This window comes from Uranotaenia lowii, chromosome 1 (assembly GCF_029784155.1).
Source record: "Uranotaenia lowii strain MFRU-FL chromosome 1, ASM2978415v1, whole genome shotgun sequence".
In the NCBI taxonomy this organism is placed as follows: domain Eukaryota; kingdom Metazoa; phylum Arthropoda; class Insecta; order Diptera; family Culicidae; genus Uranotaenia; species Uranotaenia lowii.
Window position 1 is genome coordinate 115,582,282 of NC_073691.1, and position 20,587 is coordinate 115,602,868.

General features: G+C 37.8%; 1 protein-coding gene and 1 long non-coding RNA gene across 2 annotated transcripts; both read right to left on the minus strand.

Moving 5' to 3' along the window:
• Positions 1-8,852: 8,852 nt before the first annotated feature.
• Positions 8,853-9,789, minus strand: LOC129746487 (uncharacterized). Its single transcript, XR_008737307.1, has 3 exons — positions 9,691-9,789; positions 9,363-9,584; positions 8,853-9,241 (listed from the first exon to the last, which is right to left on the minus strand). It is a non-coding gene; the product is annotated as an uncharacterized LOC129746487 (long non-coding RNA).
• An 882-nt stretch (positions 9,790-10,671) lies between these two features.
• LOC129737847 (uncharacterized) lies at positions 10,672-16,512 on the minus strand. The gene has a single exon (XM_055729007.1). It carries the CDS (start codon positions 16,510-16,512, stop codon positions 10,672-10,674), a length of 5,841 nt encoding a protein of 1,946 aa, XP_055584982.1.
• Between the last annotated feature and the right edge of the window lie 4,075 nt (positions 16,513-20,587).

Consider the following 20,587-nt stretch of genomic DNA (forward strand, 5'->3'; position numbering starts at 1 on the left):
TTAGCATTTAATCCTTTACTGATTTGAGGAATGCAATATCTTACATTTAAATGAAATTTTTAGAAACATCGCTGGAGAACTGGCAACTAAATAAAGACTTCCGACAATCTAGTATTTCACTTTTTCACTTTGTCGGAAGTAAATTCGGAAGTCGTAAGTCTGACTTCCAAGTGAAATTAGGTGCTGGTTTGAAAATATTTTTGTTTGAAATTACATGAAGCAAACTTTGGTTCAATCGAGTAAAAAAGCACAAGAACGACTAGAAGCGACGAGTAGAAAAGCTTTGTTTATTTAGTTTTATTTAGACTTTAACTCTAACTTGGAGTAGCTATTGAGCTTATCCATAATACTTTGATTGATTATGAACACTGTTATATTCAAAATTACAGTTGCAAGCTTATTTAAACTACCCATCATACTAATTCCAACCTGAATGCAATATTGATGGTTTGTATTCCTAATATTTCCAATTCTATTTTCCCAGGTTGTGAGGCCGGTCACCGGTCAGACATCGTCGGATATCGTTAACAGTTTCCAGATGCACTGGAAAATTTTTGATATCGACTTTACAGCAGGAGCATCATCATTGGTTATCCGAAAAGAAACACAATCTTAAATGGAACAGGAACACTTATAAGAAACGTTAAAAACAAAGTGTGATATGATTACAAATTAATGTTGAGTAGAAACAACAAAAAAGAGGAATTTTTTTATATTGTTTTTTTTAAATGTTCACATATTGTATGAATAAATTATAAATAAAGTTTTTTTTTCGATTTTATCTGTTTTGGTTTATTTTGTAATCTTAATTAAAACTATTTTTAAAAAAACCATTCACAAATCGAACCTAAAAAAATAAATGAATCAACATTTTACAGTACTGTAATTTTAAAGCAGCCTGTAAAATAATATGCTCACGTAAAAATAAATGCCGCGTGATTTTGTTTTCGTCCTGTAAAATTACGGTAAATGTCCTGCTCCTTTTTGTTACAGGATATTTGCCGTAATTTTACAGCAATTATTTTTTTCTGTGTAGATTCGGCCGAATGCTTAGCTCAACTATTCGATGAGCCGAATATTCGGCTTAGCGGTTTTTCGTCGGTATTCGGCGCCGAATATTCGGTACATCTGTAATAGGAACCAATAACGACGCCAGCCAAGTCCATGTAGTCGATAGGAGGAAAGGAAGTGCAGCACATGTAGAGATATGTTTAGCAGAGACCGGCTATACGCCATTCCTCCACATAAAACACATCAAATGTATGCTTGGTGTGTTTGAATTAGGATTGGTCGATCTTGGATCGATCCTTGGTAGATCGATCTTTTCAACTCCGATTTTCGATTTTTTGGATCGATTCTTCGGCCAGGGAAAAATCGATTGGATCGGTTTATTTGCGACTCTATCTTTCGATCTTTTTTTTCTTATTTAGGGAAAATATGAGCATAATGGCCACCTAAAGGAGGACGCTTATTTAACCATAGAAAACAGCTATAACATGTGAGTTACATCATTTTTGTTCAAACACTAAGAAAGTAAATTTCCTAACTGGATGAAACTTGAAAACAGTAGATATAAACGTTTAAAATTGCATTTTAACACTAGAAAGACCGCACCAGTCAAAATGACTGGTTGGACACTTTGTTTGTTGAATATCTTTTGCATACTTCGCTTTAAAAATTCGAAAAAAATACGACTTTTCATGAATTTTGAATCTCTACAAAACTGTGTATTTTTTATTTTACTAGCTCTTTTAGTAAGCGAGAAAAATTTCGCCATGAACACTCGGACCGTGACCAGTCAAAATGACTGGTAAAATTCACAACCCTATAACTCAAACAAGATATTTTTTTTTCGCTTGCTTTTGGTTTCATTTGCAAGCTACATTCAATACAATGAGTCCTAGTTGATTTATGGTGGGCAGAAGTGTGTCATTCGTTATGAAATTATTGATTTTCGATGCGAAGTCGTGAAGATTTGAAGAAAAAGTTCTCGGATTGGCCACTGTGTGGCGCTCCAAGCACTTGACTCCCAATTTTTTTGGTCTGTTTTGTTGCTCAACTATAATCAAACTTTCTGTCAAAATTTGGCGAAATTTCATCAATATTTGTAAAAGTTATGTTAGATTTAACACATGTCCATTCGAGTAATCGAGTAGTTTTAGGTGATAAATATGTTTTATACTAAACTAGAATGAGTAAAATTATTATGAATTGAGTGCTTATTTATTCAAATTTGAAGACATCAGCTATGAAACTGAATAAATTAAATGATATTTCAACATGGGTGCACGATGTTGGTTATCCACCATGGGTGCACGGATTCACCGCAGTTTATGCCCAAGTATGTATTCACATGCATTCTTAGATTATTAGGCTCGACAAATTTCCAATGGAAGTTCACTTACAGGTATTCCGGCACCCGTGTATATACCTGGCCAGCTGGCAAGTGATTGAACATTCTTATTATAAGAGGAAACACATCTTACCTGTCGGCAACTTATGGGGTTTGAACCCAAGAATTTTCTTGCCGATACAAGGAATCGATCCCAGTACGCCTGGCAAACCTAGACCAGACTCGCGCCAGCCTATCTGATAGACCACATCGGATGCGGATATTTCAACATGGGTGCACGGAATGGCTACAAATTCGCCGTTGTATATTATAGAAAGAAATAGTTTTCAACTTGCTTCAGAACACGAAATATATTTGAGTCAGATATGATAGGTATTTGAAATGCAATATTGGCAAATCGATAAACTTTTAAGGAAAAACAAATCAACGTGTAAATCTAACAATGTTGATTCATTATTTTTATTTTCACTGTTTTCCGTCGCACGACATAACTTGATGCACATATTCCTAAAATTCACTCGGTCCATGGTAACCGTTTTCCAATTTCTTGGATGTTGATTAAATTGCCATCTTATCAGAGAAAAATACAATTGCAAAAACCTTTTTTTTCAATAAATAATAAATAAATTTAACATTCCAAGATTTAATTGAAATATTGTTTTTTCCAGGAATGAAAAAAATTGAATTAAAAATAAAAATAATTATTTGAATCGTTATGTCTCAACATAAAAGACATAGTTTCGACTTTGGTTTAGTTAAAATTTGTCAATATGCTTTTTAAAAATTTGCAAAAAAAAGTCCAATATTTGATTAAAATGCGGTGAATCTGTGCACCCATAGTGAAAAACCATGTATATAACACAAATTTTCTTTTCAATCTTTAAAAGCCTTTATTCTTTACCTTTAGCATGTAAAAAAATTGATTTTGGATGAATAGCGGTGAATCCGTGCACCCTTGGTATATTGATCTACTTAAAGAAAAAATTTGCTTCAAAACCTACAATATCAGGTATAATTTATAGGCAACGTGTTAAAAAATTTCAGAGCGATGGATGCTAGAAAGTATCTACTAAAACAAAACTGAAGTGAAACCGTGCACCCATAGTCAATACCCATAGCCATCTAACATGATTTTACAATTAGATTGATAATGTGTTTTAATTTTTTGATAATTATTTGAAATATTCATTTTATGACATACACGCATTCGTCAACTAGTCAACTATGCCAAAATGAGGTGATTCCGTGCACCCATGGTGAAAAAATATTTCAATTTTATAACAAAAATGATATCGAATAAATAACAAAACAATTTCAAAAGAAAAAAGTTTAAAATATTATGATATAAAAAATTTCCCCTTTACCAGTCATTTTGACTGGTCACGGTCCGAATAGGTATATTCAATTTGCCGGTCCTTCTAGTGTTAATTTTTTGTGCCGAAATCTGAAAATCAGTCTCTGTAGGGGCAGTATAAGCACCATCAATCGGGGCACGTGTGCGTTTTCTGCCGTAAAATCTAGCAGCGAATTAAATATGATGAAGTCAACTGAATTATAGAGCTGCAGTTTGACTAGTTTACATCTGAGGGTTTACCTATTGGTAAGATGTCGGAGATAATCAGAAAACTCGAGTTCGATTCCTGGTCGAGCCGATTTTTTTTCATTGAGAATTCATGATCAGTTTAAAAACAAGAAATTTTTAATTCATTTCATTACAATTCAGAAACTTATTTCCAAATCTAGTGAGTTAGGTGCAGTATGGTGTTTGTGATTGATTAGAATTAAAAAAATTGCTAGATTTTGCTAATCTTAAGAAACTAAAGCGATTTTCCAAAAATTACTTTTTTCAAAAATATAAATTAATGTGAGTCTTGTTTTTCCGCATATTTTGTTCGATACCTCACATTAACATTAAAAAATCTCAATAAAAATTCCTTGAAATAATTTGTATTAAACTCTAAAATATTTATTGCCATTACATTACTTAGAAATATCAAAGCGTTTACGAGATATTCGGATTTTTACTAGTGTTGTTTTAAAACACTAACTCCGGTTCGCCTTACATAAAAGCGCTTAAAATTTTTTCCTTTCCATATGTAGAAAGATATACGAATTTTGCGCCATTGTTGCATATTTTTAATCAAAAGCAGTTCCCTCTTGTTACAAATGGAAAAGTTCGATTAATCGGAGATCGATCTTCAAACTCCGATTTTTTAGATGGATCGATCCCAAAACCGTTCATCTGAATCGATCTTGGAGATCGATCTTTTCCCGAAGATCGAACAATCCTAGTTTGAATATAAGCGCGTGGAAACAAATGACAACAAAACCAATTTGTTGCACTTAGTTCAAGATTCAATGTGGCTCATTAGTTTTAAAAATTCACTTGCAAGTTTTTGCAATAAACGCTCGTGAAGTTTAAAAAAAACTATTTATTTATTTATTTATTGTTCACGGTCTTCGACAACTTAATGTCATCCAGACTGATTTCTTAATCTATGCTTAAAACTATCTTTACTTATATTATAATCAAAACAAACAAAATCTTGATTAAACAATTTACATGATAGGGGAAATGGGGGCATAATGGCCACCTTAAGAAAAACGCTTATTTAAACATAGAGAACAGCTGTTATGTGTGAATTACATCATTGTTTCGTGTTCAGACACTCAAATAGTCTATTTCCTAATTGGATGAAACTTGAAATAGTAGGGGAGATGGGGGCATAATGGCCACCTTAAGGAAAACGGTTATTTAACCATAGAAAATAGCTATAATATGGAGGTTACATTATTGTTTCGTGTTCAGACACTTGAAAACCCTATTCCCTAACGGGCTGAAACGTGAAAAATTAGATGAAAACGTTAAAAAATGCATTTTAAAAAATTTTGCCAAAAGCTGAAAACCAGCCACTGTAGAGGCATCAGAGCAAGATGTGCGTTTTTGCCGGGGAATCTAGCAGCGAATTCAATTCGATGAAGTCAGGTGAGTCGTAGATTCATCAAACAAAGCAATAACAAAATAATCTAGGTCTGTTTGTAGAATACAAACAATTCACGCACGCTCATACATTAAGTGCTTTGTTCGGAGGATGATGCTACTAGCCGTATAATGTAACAATAAAAAAATCGATCATGAATTGTGAATGGAAAAAAATCACCTCGAACAGAAATCTAACTCTAGTCTTTTGATTACCTCTCCGGCACCTTACCAATAGGCTAAATTGTCAGATGAAAACTAGTCAAGGTGTGGCGCTATAAATCAATTTTAATTCGCTGCTAGATTCTACGGCATAAAATGCTAATTATGCCTCGATAATATGGTGCTCTATATGCCCCTAGTCAACAAATTTAAGTAAAAACGTGTTTTAAAATTGATAAAAGTGAAAAATCAAAAATTTTTTGATGGAAAAAATTGAGAAACCATGTGTACATCATGTTGCAGTGCGTACATTATAGATCAAGGTTATTTTAAGATCATAAGAGCTTATTTCGTGGTGCTCAAAAATCATAATATTTTCGTAACTTGAGAACCAAGCTAGTTTTTTTAAAATATCTCTGTAAAGATGATAAGGAGATTTCTTTTTTTGTGAAAAATTAATACTATAGGAAGTACGAAACAAATCCTCATGAAAATTTATTCAAGAAAATACGCACTTTCGTAGAAAAGCGTAGTTCTCATTATGCCTCGGGTGCTCGTTATGCCCTCATCTCCCCTAGATAAAATCGTTTAAAAATGCATTTTAAAAAATTTTGCCAAAAGCTGAAAACCAGTCACTGTAGAGGCATAATGAGAAACCCCCCGAGGCAGTATGAGCACCATTAATGAAGGCATAATGAGCATTTTCAGCCGGGGAATCTAGCAGCGAATTCTACTCGATGAAGTCAACTGAATAATAATGCTACAGCTTAACTTGACGATTTGGCCTATTGGTTGGATATCGGAGAGGTAATCAGTAGGCTCGGGTTCGATTCCTGGTCGAGGTGATTTTTTTTTCATTTATCATTCATGATCATGATTGCACTAAACGGAGAGGCGTAGATTCATCAAACAAAGCAATAACAAAATAATCTGGGTCTGTTTGTAGAATTCAAAGAATGAACACATGCTCATACATTATGTTGCTGGTGTTTTGTTTGACGGATGATGCTTTGATGCTATTAGCCGTATAATGTAACAATAAAAAAATCAATCATGAATGGTATGTGCAAAAAAAATCCCCTCGAACTGGAATCGAACTCGAGTCTACTGATTACCTCTCCGGCACCTTACCAATAGGCTAAATCGACAGACGAAACAAGTCAAGCTGTAGCTCTATTATTCAGTTGACTTCATCAAGTTGAATTCGCTGCTAGATTCCCCGGCAGAAAATGCTCATTATGCCTTCATTGAAAGTGCTCTGTTCGCCTCTAGTGAAAAAATTAAAGTGAAAAAGCGTTTTAAAATTGATTAAAGTGAAAAATCAAAAATTTTATGATGTTGAAAATTGAGAACCAATGTGTAGATCATGTTGCAGTGCGTACATCTCAGATAAAAATGATTTAATGGTCATAAAAGCTTATTTGGTGGTGCTCAAAAATTATAATATTTTCGTTACTAGAGAACCTTGCTGGTTATTATTTAATATTTCTGTAAATATGAGAAGGATATTTCTTTTTTGGTGAAAAATTAATACTATGGATAGTATGCAACAAATCGTCATGAAAATTTGTTTAAGAAAATACGTACTTATGTAGAAAAAAGAAGTGCTCATTATGCCCTGGGTGCTCGTTATGCCCTCATCTCCCCTATGTCAAATGGGTTGTAAAATTCGTATCTTCCATAATAAATTGTTCTTAGAAGCTCAAAATTCCGTAGAGAGCGAGATGGGACATGATCAGACATGCGTAAACTCGCTTCAGAAAAATCCGTTCTGCTGATTTCTTTCGAGTTTAACGCGTTATGTGCAGATTGATTTTTATCTTCGTTCCAATCATCACGTCAATGCACACAAAACGAAGAGAACAGTTCTGCAATGATGATTTCGAAGCATCGCAGGAATAAAATCACACAACGAAACAACAGAACGAAGCTTACCGAACACACAATGTGCACGAGCGATCGTGGCCCGACAACCGAGCGAACAGTACCTCGCACCACCCTCTCGCTCATTTCCCGTTCCCTTTTAGCCACGCCCGCTGCGTTGTCCGATTGATGTGTTCGGCTGCCGAAGGAACACGAGTTTGAATTTTGGATCCGCAGAACTGTACGTTCGTTTTGCTGATGTTTCCTTCGATTGCAGTAAACTCGACCGAGTTTATCCGAAGCTCTACACTGTAAATTTTTGCCTCGATTTCCAGCAAAAAAATTTGCTGGAAACGTTCAGCAATCCAAATTTTTGCTGGAAACCAGCAATCGGTTTTCGAATTGCTGGATTTTTCAGCATTCGATTGTGTTCTTGTCATTTTTGCTGAAAAATCAGCAATCGGTTTTCAAAATGCTGGACTTTCCAGCAATAGATTTAGTTTGCTGGAAAATCAGCAATCGAGTTGTCAAATTGGAGTCTGTTTGTTTCCGTACGCTGAAGCAAGGTGAGACTCTGTTTTATGAAATTTGGTTAGATTAATATAGTTATTTTATTTTCCTCTATATTCTAGCAACAAGATATCAAGTCAAGGGTGAGTTTTTATTGGACAGGTAGATATTCTATTAAAGATTCTAATCTTACAGGTGGCGGATGATCAACACTTTGGCACAAAGCTGCCTCCCCAAAGCCGATGCTATATATAGAATATTGACAAAAAAAATGTGTTTCTGGAAATAAATTAAAATGGAAATAAATTATTTATTAAAAATTGGGAGAAAATAATTGTTTTTATCGCTCATTTCATGTACAGCCAGTAATCAAAATTTAAATTTGAATTGAAATATAAATTTGATACTAAATACAGCCAGTTGTGTTGAAAGAAATAGCTGGTTTCCAGCAATCTGGATTGCTGATTTTCCAGCAATTTGAATTGCTGGAAACCAGCATTAACGTTTGCTGTTTTTTCCAGCAATTTAAATTGCTGGAAATTTTGCTGGAAAGTCAGCGGGACAAAAACCAGCAAAATTTTGCTGGTTTCCAGCAAACAAAAATTTGCTGTGTATGAATGATGCTTTCCGAGTTGAACCTACACAGCAAATTTTTTTTTTTTGCTGGAAACCAGCAAAATTTTGCTGGTTTTTGTCCCGCTGACTTTCCAGCAAAATTTCCAGCAATTTAAATTGCTGGAAAAAACAGCAAACGTTAATGCTGTTTTCTAGCAATTCAAATTGCTGGAAAATCAGCAATCCAGATTGCTGGAAACCAGCTATTTCTTTCAGAACATTCGGTTATATTTGGAATCAAATTTATATTTCAATTCGAAATTAAATATTGGATACTGGCTGTGGTATGACAAGAAATAAATAACAATTATTTTCTTCCATTTTTCATATATGTATTTATTCCCAAAATCACATATTATTTTAATGTACACACAAAATTTTCGAGGCCGAAAATTAGCAAAATTTTGCTCAAATTTGACCAGCTAAAAACTTAGCAATCAATTTAGCAAATTTTTTTTACTGAAATTTTAGCAAAATAGCAAAATGTGTCCTGACTGAATGTTTACTAATTTTCAAGCAAACAAAAACCTTTGTTTGCTAACATTTTAGCAAAATTTATTTTTCTAATGTTAGCTAGAACTTGAGTAAAATCCAAAATTAAATTATTTTCAATAGAAAGGTTTTCAAATATTGAAAAGTGAGATTTGATTTTATTTATCTTCTCTTTTATTTTTGTTCGCATCACTCCGTGAATTTCGAAAAGTGTATTCCATCATCGCGTTCTTGAAGCTTTAACTATACATTTCCGCCAATGAAATCTGAAAAACAGAAATAATTAAGTTTAGTGCATTTCATATTAGAATCTTATAGAATAGAAATAAAACTATAATAGGTAGACAGTCTATATTTTTTTGTTAGCTGATAGTAAGAAACACTGACCACCAAACTGGTAAACCACACCACCCGGCGGAACCACTACTGCTGCTTCCGGGTTCGGTTTTACGCTTCACACGTTTCTCCTCCTTTCTCGTTATCGTGTACCGGTATGTGCAGCGTTAGGATTCCACGATTTTTCCACTGATTACCGAACCGGTAACCGTTCCGCTGGAGGGAGAATGCGGCTACTTCTGCAGCATTCCCTAACACGAGCTGCTGTTGATCCTGGAAAAGTTCGGAAACCTGGTTAGTCGATGCCGATTTGAGGATCGGCAAGCTAAGTTTTCTCTGCTTTTTTTTCCTTTTAACCACTATTTTATGTACTACTTACCAAATTCCAATCAAACGACGAAAAACCGAGGAGCGGAACAAAAATCTTTTTACCCGCGCGAGGTGCAAAATAAAAACAAGAATAATCTGACAGGTTCCCGCCTGTGTCGCCTTTCTAAAATTTGAGCACATAAAGAACGCGGTTTGAGCACAGGCTAAAAGTTTGAGTCCTTGCTACTTCAAATGCTAAAATTAGTAGTGTTGCACGACGGTTTAATCAACCAATTTTATTATTATCTCCTTTACGAAAAAATATAAAATTCCTAAAAATATAGGTTTGACTTTAGAAATATGCTTGTTTGTTACAATTTGATTTGACTTACAGTCAGTGATTAACCGTCACACAACTGCAGTGAGTCTTGAACTCAATTTACTTGTGCAGAATGTAGGTATCTGTAACAGTTTGAGGTTATGTTAAAGGGTTTCTATTAGGGAAAGTGCCAAGTGACCTCACCGTAGAATGATTATAGTATGTTTGTTCAATTATCCTACGTTTGTCCGTAGTGCACCATAAATAATGACGAGAACTGGGGGATAATAGTAAAGTTATAGGCTAGTCATTACCGTGGCTTCGACACGTTCTTACCCATCAAAGTATATGAGGTCTAATTGTGAAAGACGGAATACGGTATCTTAGCACCAGTTCGCGCGCAATTATCTAAGAAATTAAAGATTCATAAATCTACAGTTCATATACGTTAGTTATCTTCACTGAATACCTCCTGTACTATACGGTAATACGTTGTTAAACTTGCTTATCGATAACTCGAAGATCACTCGACCACGTTTTAACTAAAATGTAATGATTCCACTCTAACTGGTCCTCAAGCTCTTTCTCTTTCTGTTTAGATAGTAATTAGTGAACGGCCCCTAACTGTCAGGTCAGGGATCTGACGAATGTTGACACTTAGTGTTGCAGTTGATAGGGGAGCGATGGGTTCGATGTTGGATTGGCGCATGCAACAGTCCCCCCCGGAGTGCACTAGTTTCCAACTGGTGGCGCTACTCCTCTCACGCCGATGTCCAAGATTGCAAGCTTCGCTACTGGTCTATTATAAACTCCTGTTGATGTTTGTATAGTTGCCCATCTCCGGCGGCCGTCGGGCGAAATGTTTGTGGCGATAATGCGTCCTTTAGGCCAACAGTTGCGTGGTAGGTTCGGATCTATAATGACTGCAATGTCATCGACTTCGATAGGCTTGGTGTCGTCGAACCATTTCGATCTTCGGGTCAAAGTTGGAAGATAATCGTGGACCCAATGTCTCCAAAATACGTTTGCCATCGTCTGTGACAGCTGCCAGGATCTACGCACCGCAGAGGAACTATCATCGAAAGGGACCCATGGTTTCAAACCGTTCGATGACCCCAATAAAAAATGATTAGGCGTCAGGACCAACGAATTACTGTCTTCAACAGGCACGTGTGTAAGTGGTCGTGAGTTTACTATATTTTCAATCTCTATCAACATGTTTTCGAGGATTTCGTCGTTTGGACGATGGTTAGGGTTCAGTTTTGCCATGTTCTGCTTAACTGAGCGGATGAGCCTTTCCCACGCCCCTCCCATGTGAGGGGACGCTGGTGGATTAAAGCTCCATTGAGTGTCTGGCGAAGTAAATTCTTCCATTAATCTGTTTTGGTTTACGTCTTTAAGAACGGATTTGAGTTCCCTATCAGCGCCAGTGAAGTTAGTGCCTCGATCACTATAAATGCAGATAGGAACTCCTCGTCTACTCATTATGTTGCGTATAGCCATTATACATGAACTGGTCGTTAACGAATGTACCACTTGCAAGTGTATAGCCCTTATAGTAAGGCAGGTGGCTAATACGCCCCATCTTTTCTCTTGTTTACGACCGTTGACTACCAGCATCGGTCCGAAGTAGTCGATACCCATATAAGAAAAGGGACGCGTGTACGCTGATAATCGACTCAGTGGTAATTCGCTCATCAACGGAACCTGAGGTTTCACGCGCTGGTTTTTACATACCTGACAGTCTTTGCGAATATTTTTGTATAATGATCGTAGGCCCGGAATGTAATATCGCTGGCGAATTTCATTAATTATGGTTTCATGGTTTTGGTGATGATATGCGGAATGAATATTCGAAACAATTAATCGTGTAATGTGATGATTGCGCGGGAGAATAATAGGGTTTTTTGTGTCTGGCTGAGCAAACTCACATAAAGATATACGGCCACGTATTCTTAACACCCTATTTTCATCTAGAAATGCACAAAGCTTGAACAGCGGGCTTTTTCGCGGAATACAGCTTTTCCAGCCATGGGATTTTTGGTCGATGAGAAGTTCGATTTCTTCTGCGTATGCTGAACCTTGGGCTAATCGAAATAGATATTGCTCCCCCTTGAGCAAGTCCTCCCGAGTAAGTAGGCCGACGAGAATTGGTTGATCTTTTGCAGTTCGTTGCAGGTTATAAATGTATCGAAGAGCGTAAGCCGTTTTCCGAAGAAGTACAGCCCAGTAAGAAAACTTCTCCACTGTAATTAGGGCAGATGATAAGACGTGATGGTTGAGGACGAAGGGTCGCAGCTCAATATCTGTCGATAAAATTGCCTTTTCCGGCAAAGGCCATTCAGCTGTCGGACGTGACAGCAAATCAGGACCTCGAAACCATCTGCTGCTGTTATTGAAATCCGGGTAAACTTTCCATTTAGTGCCATCGTCAGCTACGTTTAATTTGGACGGGATCCAACACCATTCAGACAGCTCGGTGGACTCTAAGATGTCGCTAACTCGATGTGAAACATATTGGCTATATTTCCGATGATCTGACGATAGCCAACACAGCACTGTTTTAGAGTCTGTCCAGAAATAGCGCTTATTAACTTTGATTGAGGATGAGCCCATTATAGCATTTGAGAGTCTAGCTCCTATTACGCTTGCCTGCAGTTCAGATCGAGGTATCGAAAGAAATTTAAGAGGCGAAACTCTCGTTTTTGAGCTCACCAACGCACATTCTACTACTCCATTGTTCTCGAATCTTAAATAAGCAACAGCAGCCATGCCGTTCTCGCTGGCATCAACAAAGGTGTGAAGCTGTACGTCGGTTTGAGTGGTAATCGGCACGAACGCACGGTAGCAACGAGGGATTTTGACTTCAGTCATGGTTGGGAGAATTTCCAGCCAGCGTTTCCATTTTTGAAACTCGTTATCTCCTATAGGATCGTCCCATCCAACCGACGATCTCCAAATTTCCTGAAGCAAACATTTGAGAAACATAAGAAAGTGGCCTACCAAACCCAAGGGGTCGAATATTTGCATGAGGGTTCGCAAAACTTCCCGTTTCGTTGGTATACGTTTGCCGGATAAAATTTCAGGATCCATTCTTGGTGACAACTTAAACGTGAAACAATCGGTAGACGTGTCCCACCACATACCAAGTACTTTGTCGGTGCTTCCTTCTCTCCCCACGTCCATGTCGATTTCTTTCGACTCGTTCGATTTTGATCGTCCTTCCAAGGCGTCGGACACAGAATTCTCGTTCGATCGAAAGTTCCTTAGTTCGAAACCCGCCTTACGGTGGATCGTTCTAACCTCTTCAGCCAACTTGATTGCCTCCGATTCACTTTCGACGCTAAGCAGCATATCGTCAACGTAGTGGTTGGTGATTATGACATTAGCTGCAGCTGGATATTGGTGCATATACTTCTCGGCATTTCGGTTTTTTATAAATTGCGCTGTACATGGAGACGAGCATGCTCCAAATGTCATCACTTGCATGATGTATGTATGAGGTAAGTTCGTATCCTCGTTTCTACCCCAGAAAAAACGTTGGCAGTTTTGATCTTCCTTTCGTATCAACACCTGGTGATACATTTCACGGATGTCTCCGCACACCGCAACCTTGTATTCTCGAAACTTCAACAGTACAGCAAAAAGGGAGGTTAATTGATCGGGTCCCTTTAATAACAGAGAATTTAGTGAGATTCCGTGCGCCTTTGCGGCGGCGTCCCAGACTAATCTCGTTTTCCCAGGTTTGTTTGGGTTGGTGATTGGAAAAATTGGTAGATACCAAATTTTCTGATGCTTCTCTGTTAGTTCCTCAGTGGTAAGACGGCGCGCATAGCCTTTATCGACATAATCGTTAATTTTATCGTTCAGTACCTTAGCCAAATTCGTATCTTTTCTTAGCCGCTTTTCCAAGCATTCCCAGCGGCTAAGTGCCATAGGCTTACTATCGGGCAGACGACAGTTGTCGTATTTCCATAAAAGTGTAGTTTCGTAATGGCCATTCTTAGCATGGGTGTGCGTTTCGAGCAAGGAAATTGCCCTTTGGTCATCTCTCGAAATAAAGGTAGAAGTGGGTTTACTCAAACCCAAGCTTTCAACGGCGAAGAAATTTTTCATGGCAGCATGGAGGTCTTGATCGCAACTTTTGTCGCAGGGACATTGGTTAACAGAATGGTAATTGATATACGGAGCTGTACTGGATTCATCAGAGCAATGACCATAAACTGTCCACCCTAGACGCGTCTTCACGGCTATCGGTTCTTCAAGTTTCCCTTCCCTGCTCTTCAAGGGATTTCCTAGTTGGGCATTATCTAGGCCTATAAGAATCCTGGGACACGCATCTTCGTAGGATGTTATCGGAACGTTTTGCAGGTGCTTAAAGCGTTTACCCAGTTCTAACATATCGAGGGTTTGAGGCCTGATGTCTAGTGACTTAACAGTTCTAACGTTAGAGATTGAATATTTTTTCATCTGTCCGCCGGCTCCTGAAATAGTCAGATTAACCTTCCTCGATTTTTCTGTTCGCGTAGTTCCGCTGGTCCATTTCAGGCATACACTTTGTACAGGTCCTTCAAGATCAAGTTCCTTGACGATTTCGTCTTCCATTAACGTAATTTCGGATCCATCGTCAATAAAGGCGTAGGTATGCAACGTTTTAGTAGCACTTTGGAGGATAACTGGAATGATTCTAAACAAGACGCCATTTCTCCCGCTTTGATTAGTGTTACAACTTCGTTCTTCAGTTACTGTAGTAGGCGAGCTCGTCTCAGGATTTCCCGGTTTATGTAACAAGTGGTGGTGCAAGTAGTCGCATCCACCTGTCCCACACGGTTTTCGTTGTCTGCAGGGTCCATTGTGTCTGTTGAGACACTTGCGACACAGTCTGCGTTCCTTTACTAACTCCCATCTAGTTTCGTAGTCTAATGCTAAAAAAGTTGCACATTTGGTTACTGCGGTGCAGCGCCCAGAGCATATGCGACAGAGCTCGAACGATTTTTTTTTAATTTCTTGATGAGTTAAGCTCGCACTCTCCACGATTTTGTCTGGACACGGATCTCTCTCACTTTGTTCCTCATGATAATGCAGATAGCTTTCTTTTTTATCTCGCCGGGTCTTGCTGATAGGATTGGACGTCATAATTGCACTCGCGTCCTCCGCTATAGTGTACAGCCAACTACTAAAGTGTAGCAATGAAGGGCTCATAATTGCTCTAGAATCTCTGGCCCATTGAAGCTGCAGGGGTGGCGGGAGTTTATTAACTAACTCAGAGCGCAACGTAGCATTGTAGGCGAAATCTGGTACACCACACGCTTCTATGTTAGCACGCAAATTTTCCACTGTTAAAGCGAAATTTACGATGGACTCCATCCTTTCGAGAATCGGCGGAGCGTGCATTCTTATTTTAGATATCATTGCATTGATAATTGCTTCGGGTCTCCCAAAGACCATTTTCAGCGTTGACATCACACTCGTAACGTGATCTGGATGAAGCAAACGGCTCCTAACTGCCTCAAATGCCCTACCTCTGAGACATTTGCGAAGTCTGAGCATGTTTTCTTCGTTTGTGAACCCACACATCTGGGTTGACGAGTTGAAGGTCGAAATAAAAAGAGGCCAGTCCTCAGAGCTGCCGTCAAACTCAGGTAAATCCTTAGCCAGCGCTTGTCGTGCTGCTAATTGGCTCTTATTTAGTAGGCAAATATCATTCTCTCCACAGTCGGTTGGTTGTGTTGGTAGTTGTAGCTGGGTAGGTCTGGCTAACGGAGTTGAACGCTTTTCCGGATTGAAATTACGTGGTACGGAAACCCTTTTGTTTCGACTTGGAATTTTGTTGGCTTGTTTATGTTTGTCTTCTTCAATTCGGTCGTCTTCGACGGCTAATCCACGATCTTCTCCTTCCAAGTTAATGTTACCTATCCAGTCTTCAATTTCCGACATCTTATCCATCTTACTATCGACATCGTTCTCACTTCCTTCCATGACTGCCTCTTCCAGAATCGTAAATTTTTGTTCAATGTATTGCTGTTTTAGTTCCGCAAGTTCCTTAAGCTTTTGCAAACGGAGCTCAGCAATCTTGACAGACTCGCTACGGGAGCTTTTCCTACTACTTATAGACTGTACCTCGAGATCTGGATTAAGTTTGAGCTCTTGGCGCTGAACTAGAGTCCTTTGCTCATTCCTTATCGATTTTCGTCGATTGATTGTAGTCTCACATCGCGGGCACTCCCAAGTACTCTGATTGGCCACGCCGGAGGTAACCTCTACGCAGGAAAAGTGGTACCATACCTCGCACTGGTCACACATTACCATCCTGCTACTGTCCCGTTCGTCGCAACTTCCACAGTGAAAATCTGCACGCTTCCTGGCCGTTCGGAGTGGATTGCGTTTCGATTTTGGCTTTGTAGGTGCTTTTGAAACTCTGGGTTTTCTGGGTTTAGCTCCGAGCGTCTTTACATTTGGGGTGGATTCCGGTTTTGCGTTAACATCCTCATCCTTATTTGCTGCGATACTCATGGGCATAACCGTATCCTCTTTCGGTAGCTGTTCCTCATTTCCGACTTCGATGCTCGCCATGACTGAATTTTATATAATGTTGCACGACGGTTTAATCAACCAATTTTATTATTATCTCCTTTACGAAAAAATATAAAATTCCTAAAAATATAGGTTTGACTTTAGAAATATGCTTGTTTGTTACAATTTGATTTGACTTACAGTCAGTGATTAACCGTCACACAACTGCAGTGAGTCTTGAACTCAATTTACTTGTGCAGAATGTAGGTATCTGTAACAGTTTGAGGTTATGTTAAAGGGTTTCTATTAGGGAAAGTGCCAAGTGACCTCACCGTAGAATGATTATAGTATGTTTGTTCAATTATCCTACGTTTGTCCGTAGTGCACCATAAATAATGACGAGAACTGGGGGATAATAGTAAAGTTATAAGCTAGTCATTACCGTGGCTTCGACACGTTCTTACCCATCAAAGTATATGAGGTCTAATTGTGAAAGACGGAATACGGTATCTTAGCACCAGTTCGCGCGCAATTATCTAAGAAATTAAAGATTCATAAATCTACAGTTCATATACGTTAGTTATCTTCACTGAATACCTCCTGTACTATACGGTAATACGTTGTTAAACTTGCTTATCGATAACTCGAAGATCACTCGACCACGTTTTAACTAAAATGTAATGATTCCACTCTAACTGGTCCTCAAGCTCTTTCTCTTTCTGTTTAGATAGTAATTAGTGAACGGCCCCTAACTGTCAGGTCAGGGATCTGACGAATGTTGACACTTAGTGTTGCAGTTGATAGGGGAGCGATGGGTTCGATGTTGGATTGGCGCATGCAACAAGTAGTAAATTGGTTATTTTAACTCAAATTGAGCAAAAGTCATGACAATTTGGGAAAGTGCTAACTCAACAGTAAAAAAAAAAATTTGCTAACGGAAAGTAACAGCTCATTTTTGCTAAGTGGAGCCTCGAAAGTTTTGTGTGTACAAACTTCGGGGTGTTAGGTATTTATCCGCCACCTAAAATAGTTTTGATTAGTATTTTTTCTTAAAATGTCTACCTATCTTTTGAATACTCACCCTTGGCTTGATGTCTCGTTGCTAAAAAATAGAAGAAAATAAAAATAATTGTATTAATCTTATCAAAGTTCGTGAAATAAAGTCTCACCTTGCTTCTGCGTACGAAAATAAACAGACTCCAATTTGACAATTCGATTGCTGATTTTCCCGCAAACTAGATCAAGAGTATGCATCTCACGGAAACGTTTGAAAACGCTGCACACGGTCGATTTGACCATCTTTACAGATTTCGCGATTTTTGAACCCGACCACGTCGGGTTTTTGACATGGGTGTCCAAAATTAATTTTCGTCTCGCGGCTTCCATCACGTGTAAATTTTTTGGAACAAAACGAATCGTAATGAAATTTTCAGCACTGGTAGAGGAAACATTTCCGAACAAAGTAGTACCACTGACCATACTGACTGGACTCTCGATTTCGTTTGTTGGATAATTTTTTCCAACAGTACGCAATATCGATTCCAGAGTGCGCATCGATCGATTGGAAGAAATGCTATCCCAGTTAGAAAGTGCCACCCAACTTAAAAAAAAAACAGGCAATTTCTAGTGTCGGATTTTTTTACAGTTTTTTTTTTCAATGTGCCAGCACCCCGAACATCCGACTGCAGGAGGTAGCACAGCATTTTTTTTCTCCGTACCAGGTACTTGTCGCTGATCACACAGATGCTGGAAAAATATCTGGATCCGAAAACGATAGTATGATGTACGAAACAATAGGACGGCAAAAGAAAGTACGGAAAATATATCAAAGCAAATGAGAAACATCTGAGTTTATTTTCATTAAAAGTGTCACAGAAAATTTTGTAAAATTTACCACAAATCTTTTGATTGCGATAAGCAGACTTTTTTTGTGCATTTATCTGTTTCCTTATCTATGTTTGTGGCATATCGGCAAATTGAAAATCTAGTTAGAGAGCAATTAAGACAGACATGAAAATTGCTAGGTGGAAAGGTCAAAGCTAGAGCGCTTTGGGTAGAAGAAACTAATAGATGGTGAAAATGTGATCTAGGGCAGGGGTGAGCAACCTTTTGAATCAACGGGCCAATTTAAATTTGAAACCTTGTCGGCGGGCCGCACTTAAAATTTTTTTTGTGATAATTATCAGAACTTCACATCATTTTTCATAACTACATTTTTTTGACAACAAAAATCTGAAAAATAAAAAATAAAACGAATTCACGGGTTCAAAAACAGTAATTCAACACGGCTTTTTAAATACCCGATATTGAATAGGTACCTCGCTAAATCTTTGTATTTTTTTAATTCTATCAAGTTTTTAATAGTACTTCTTGGCGAACATTCGTTCTTACAACATTCTTGTTTAAACCGATGATACTATTCGTCATCACTTCAATTTAAAACTCTTTTGGAGCTTTCCATAGTGATAACTAACAGTGTGAATAATATATTTTCAAAGAAATCACAGTCTTGGAGCGTTGAATCACTATTTGACTTTCTGTGATTAGTTCACCATTAAAACTTGTCCTCAAAGCCTAGATTTTTTTTCTACAAGCTTCAAAAAAACTCGTTTCTTTACATTGAAGTTCTGCATTGGATCATTGCATTCAGATGTTCAGAAAGGTTGTCGAAATAGCAGAAAAATGTTCAATTTTATGTATTTTTAAGCAACTATCTTCAAAACTACATTTTTTTCATTTTTAATCTTATTATCATTGCTTTATTTTGGCTCTGGTAATGTGTATTGCGAATCATAACTAAAATAACTCAATTTATCGATGTTTGTGATTTGTGTGTTGTGATTTTCTATCAAATTTCTGTAAAAAGCATCACAGATAGTCGTCAAAGATATTTTGGGTGGAATCACAGAATTTCAGATAATATAAATATAAACAACTAACAATTTTTGTGGGTTGATTCATGTTGATAAATAATCTAAAATCGTTCACCCAGGCTTTATTATTTAACTTTCGTAACTTTCGTCAATATTCAGAAGTAAAAAATATATCACAAGTTTTTGTTTTAATTTTTTTCCAGTATTTGAATGCTAACAGAACAAGCCTTTTAGCCGTGAGCATATTTTTTATCATTCCACTTTATATTTTTGCTTGAAATGAAAATAGGTAATAACTTCACTAAACCGGCTTCGAAATTGCTTTGACCATGTGTACGTTCCGATTTGAAAAAAGCTTCGCGGGCCGCACACAAGGGTCTCGCGGGCCACATGCGGCCCGCGGGCCGCGGGTTGCTCACCCCTGATCTAGGGCATTGTTTTTTATCGACAGCATGAAACTGCTTGTGTGATTCTTTACCCGGCACCTGCTGGCGCAACCTCATGTGTTCGACCCATCTGAGCTGGTTGTGGGTAGCAATGTGGCTTCTTCGTCACTTACTATAAACAGCCAGCAGGGGCCGGGTAAAGAATCACACAAGCAGTTTCATGCTGTCGATAAAAAACAATGCCCTAGCTCACATTTTCACCATCTATTAGTTTCTTCTACCCAAAGCGCTCTAGCTTTGACCTTTCCACCTATCAATTTTCATGTCTGTCTTAATTGCTTTCTAACTAGATTTTCAATTTGCCGATATGCCACAAACTTAGATAAGAATATAACCCAGCGGCGATCAAAATAAGATAACATTTATCTGTTTCGGATCGTTGAAAACTTAACTCCATCAGCCGGTGTGGGGGCCCCCACTTTTACAGATCTATTTGCCCCTATTGTCCTAAGAAAGCGTATTTTAGAATAAGGGTTTATGTTACTAATATTTTGTAATAATATGTACTGAAAAAATGCCATTCTTGTTTTCTGAAACAATAAATAAAAATACCGATCGATTTCCATATAATTCTTGGCTTTCCCCCTTGTTTTCTATCGAGTCACCTGAGAAATAGCCCAAGTAACACAGATTCAGCCAACTAGCATTTCGATGTTTTATTATGGTTTTATTATGGCTTTTTTTGTGCAGCTCGTTTTATGACGGTTTTATTATGGTCATGCAAAATGCTTATATTCTTGAATCGATCATCTGTTTTCAGATAGTTTTGAAAACTCTCATAAATCTTCCATTAAACATACTGTTTTAGTTATTTAG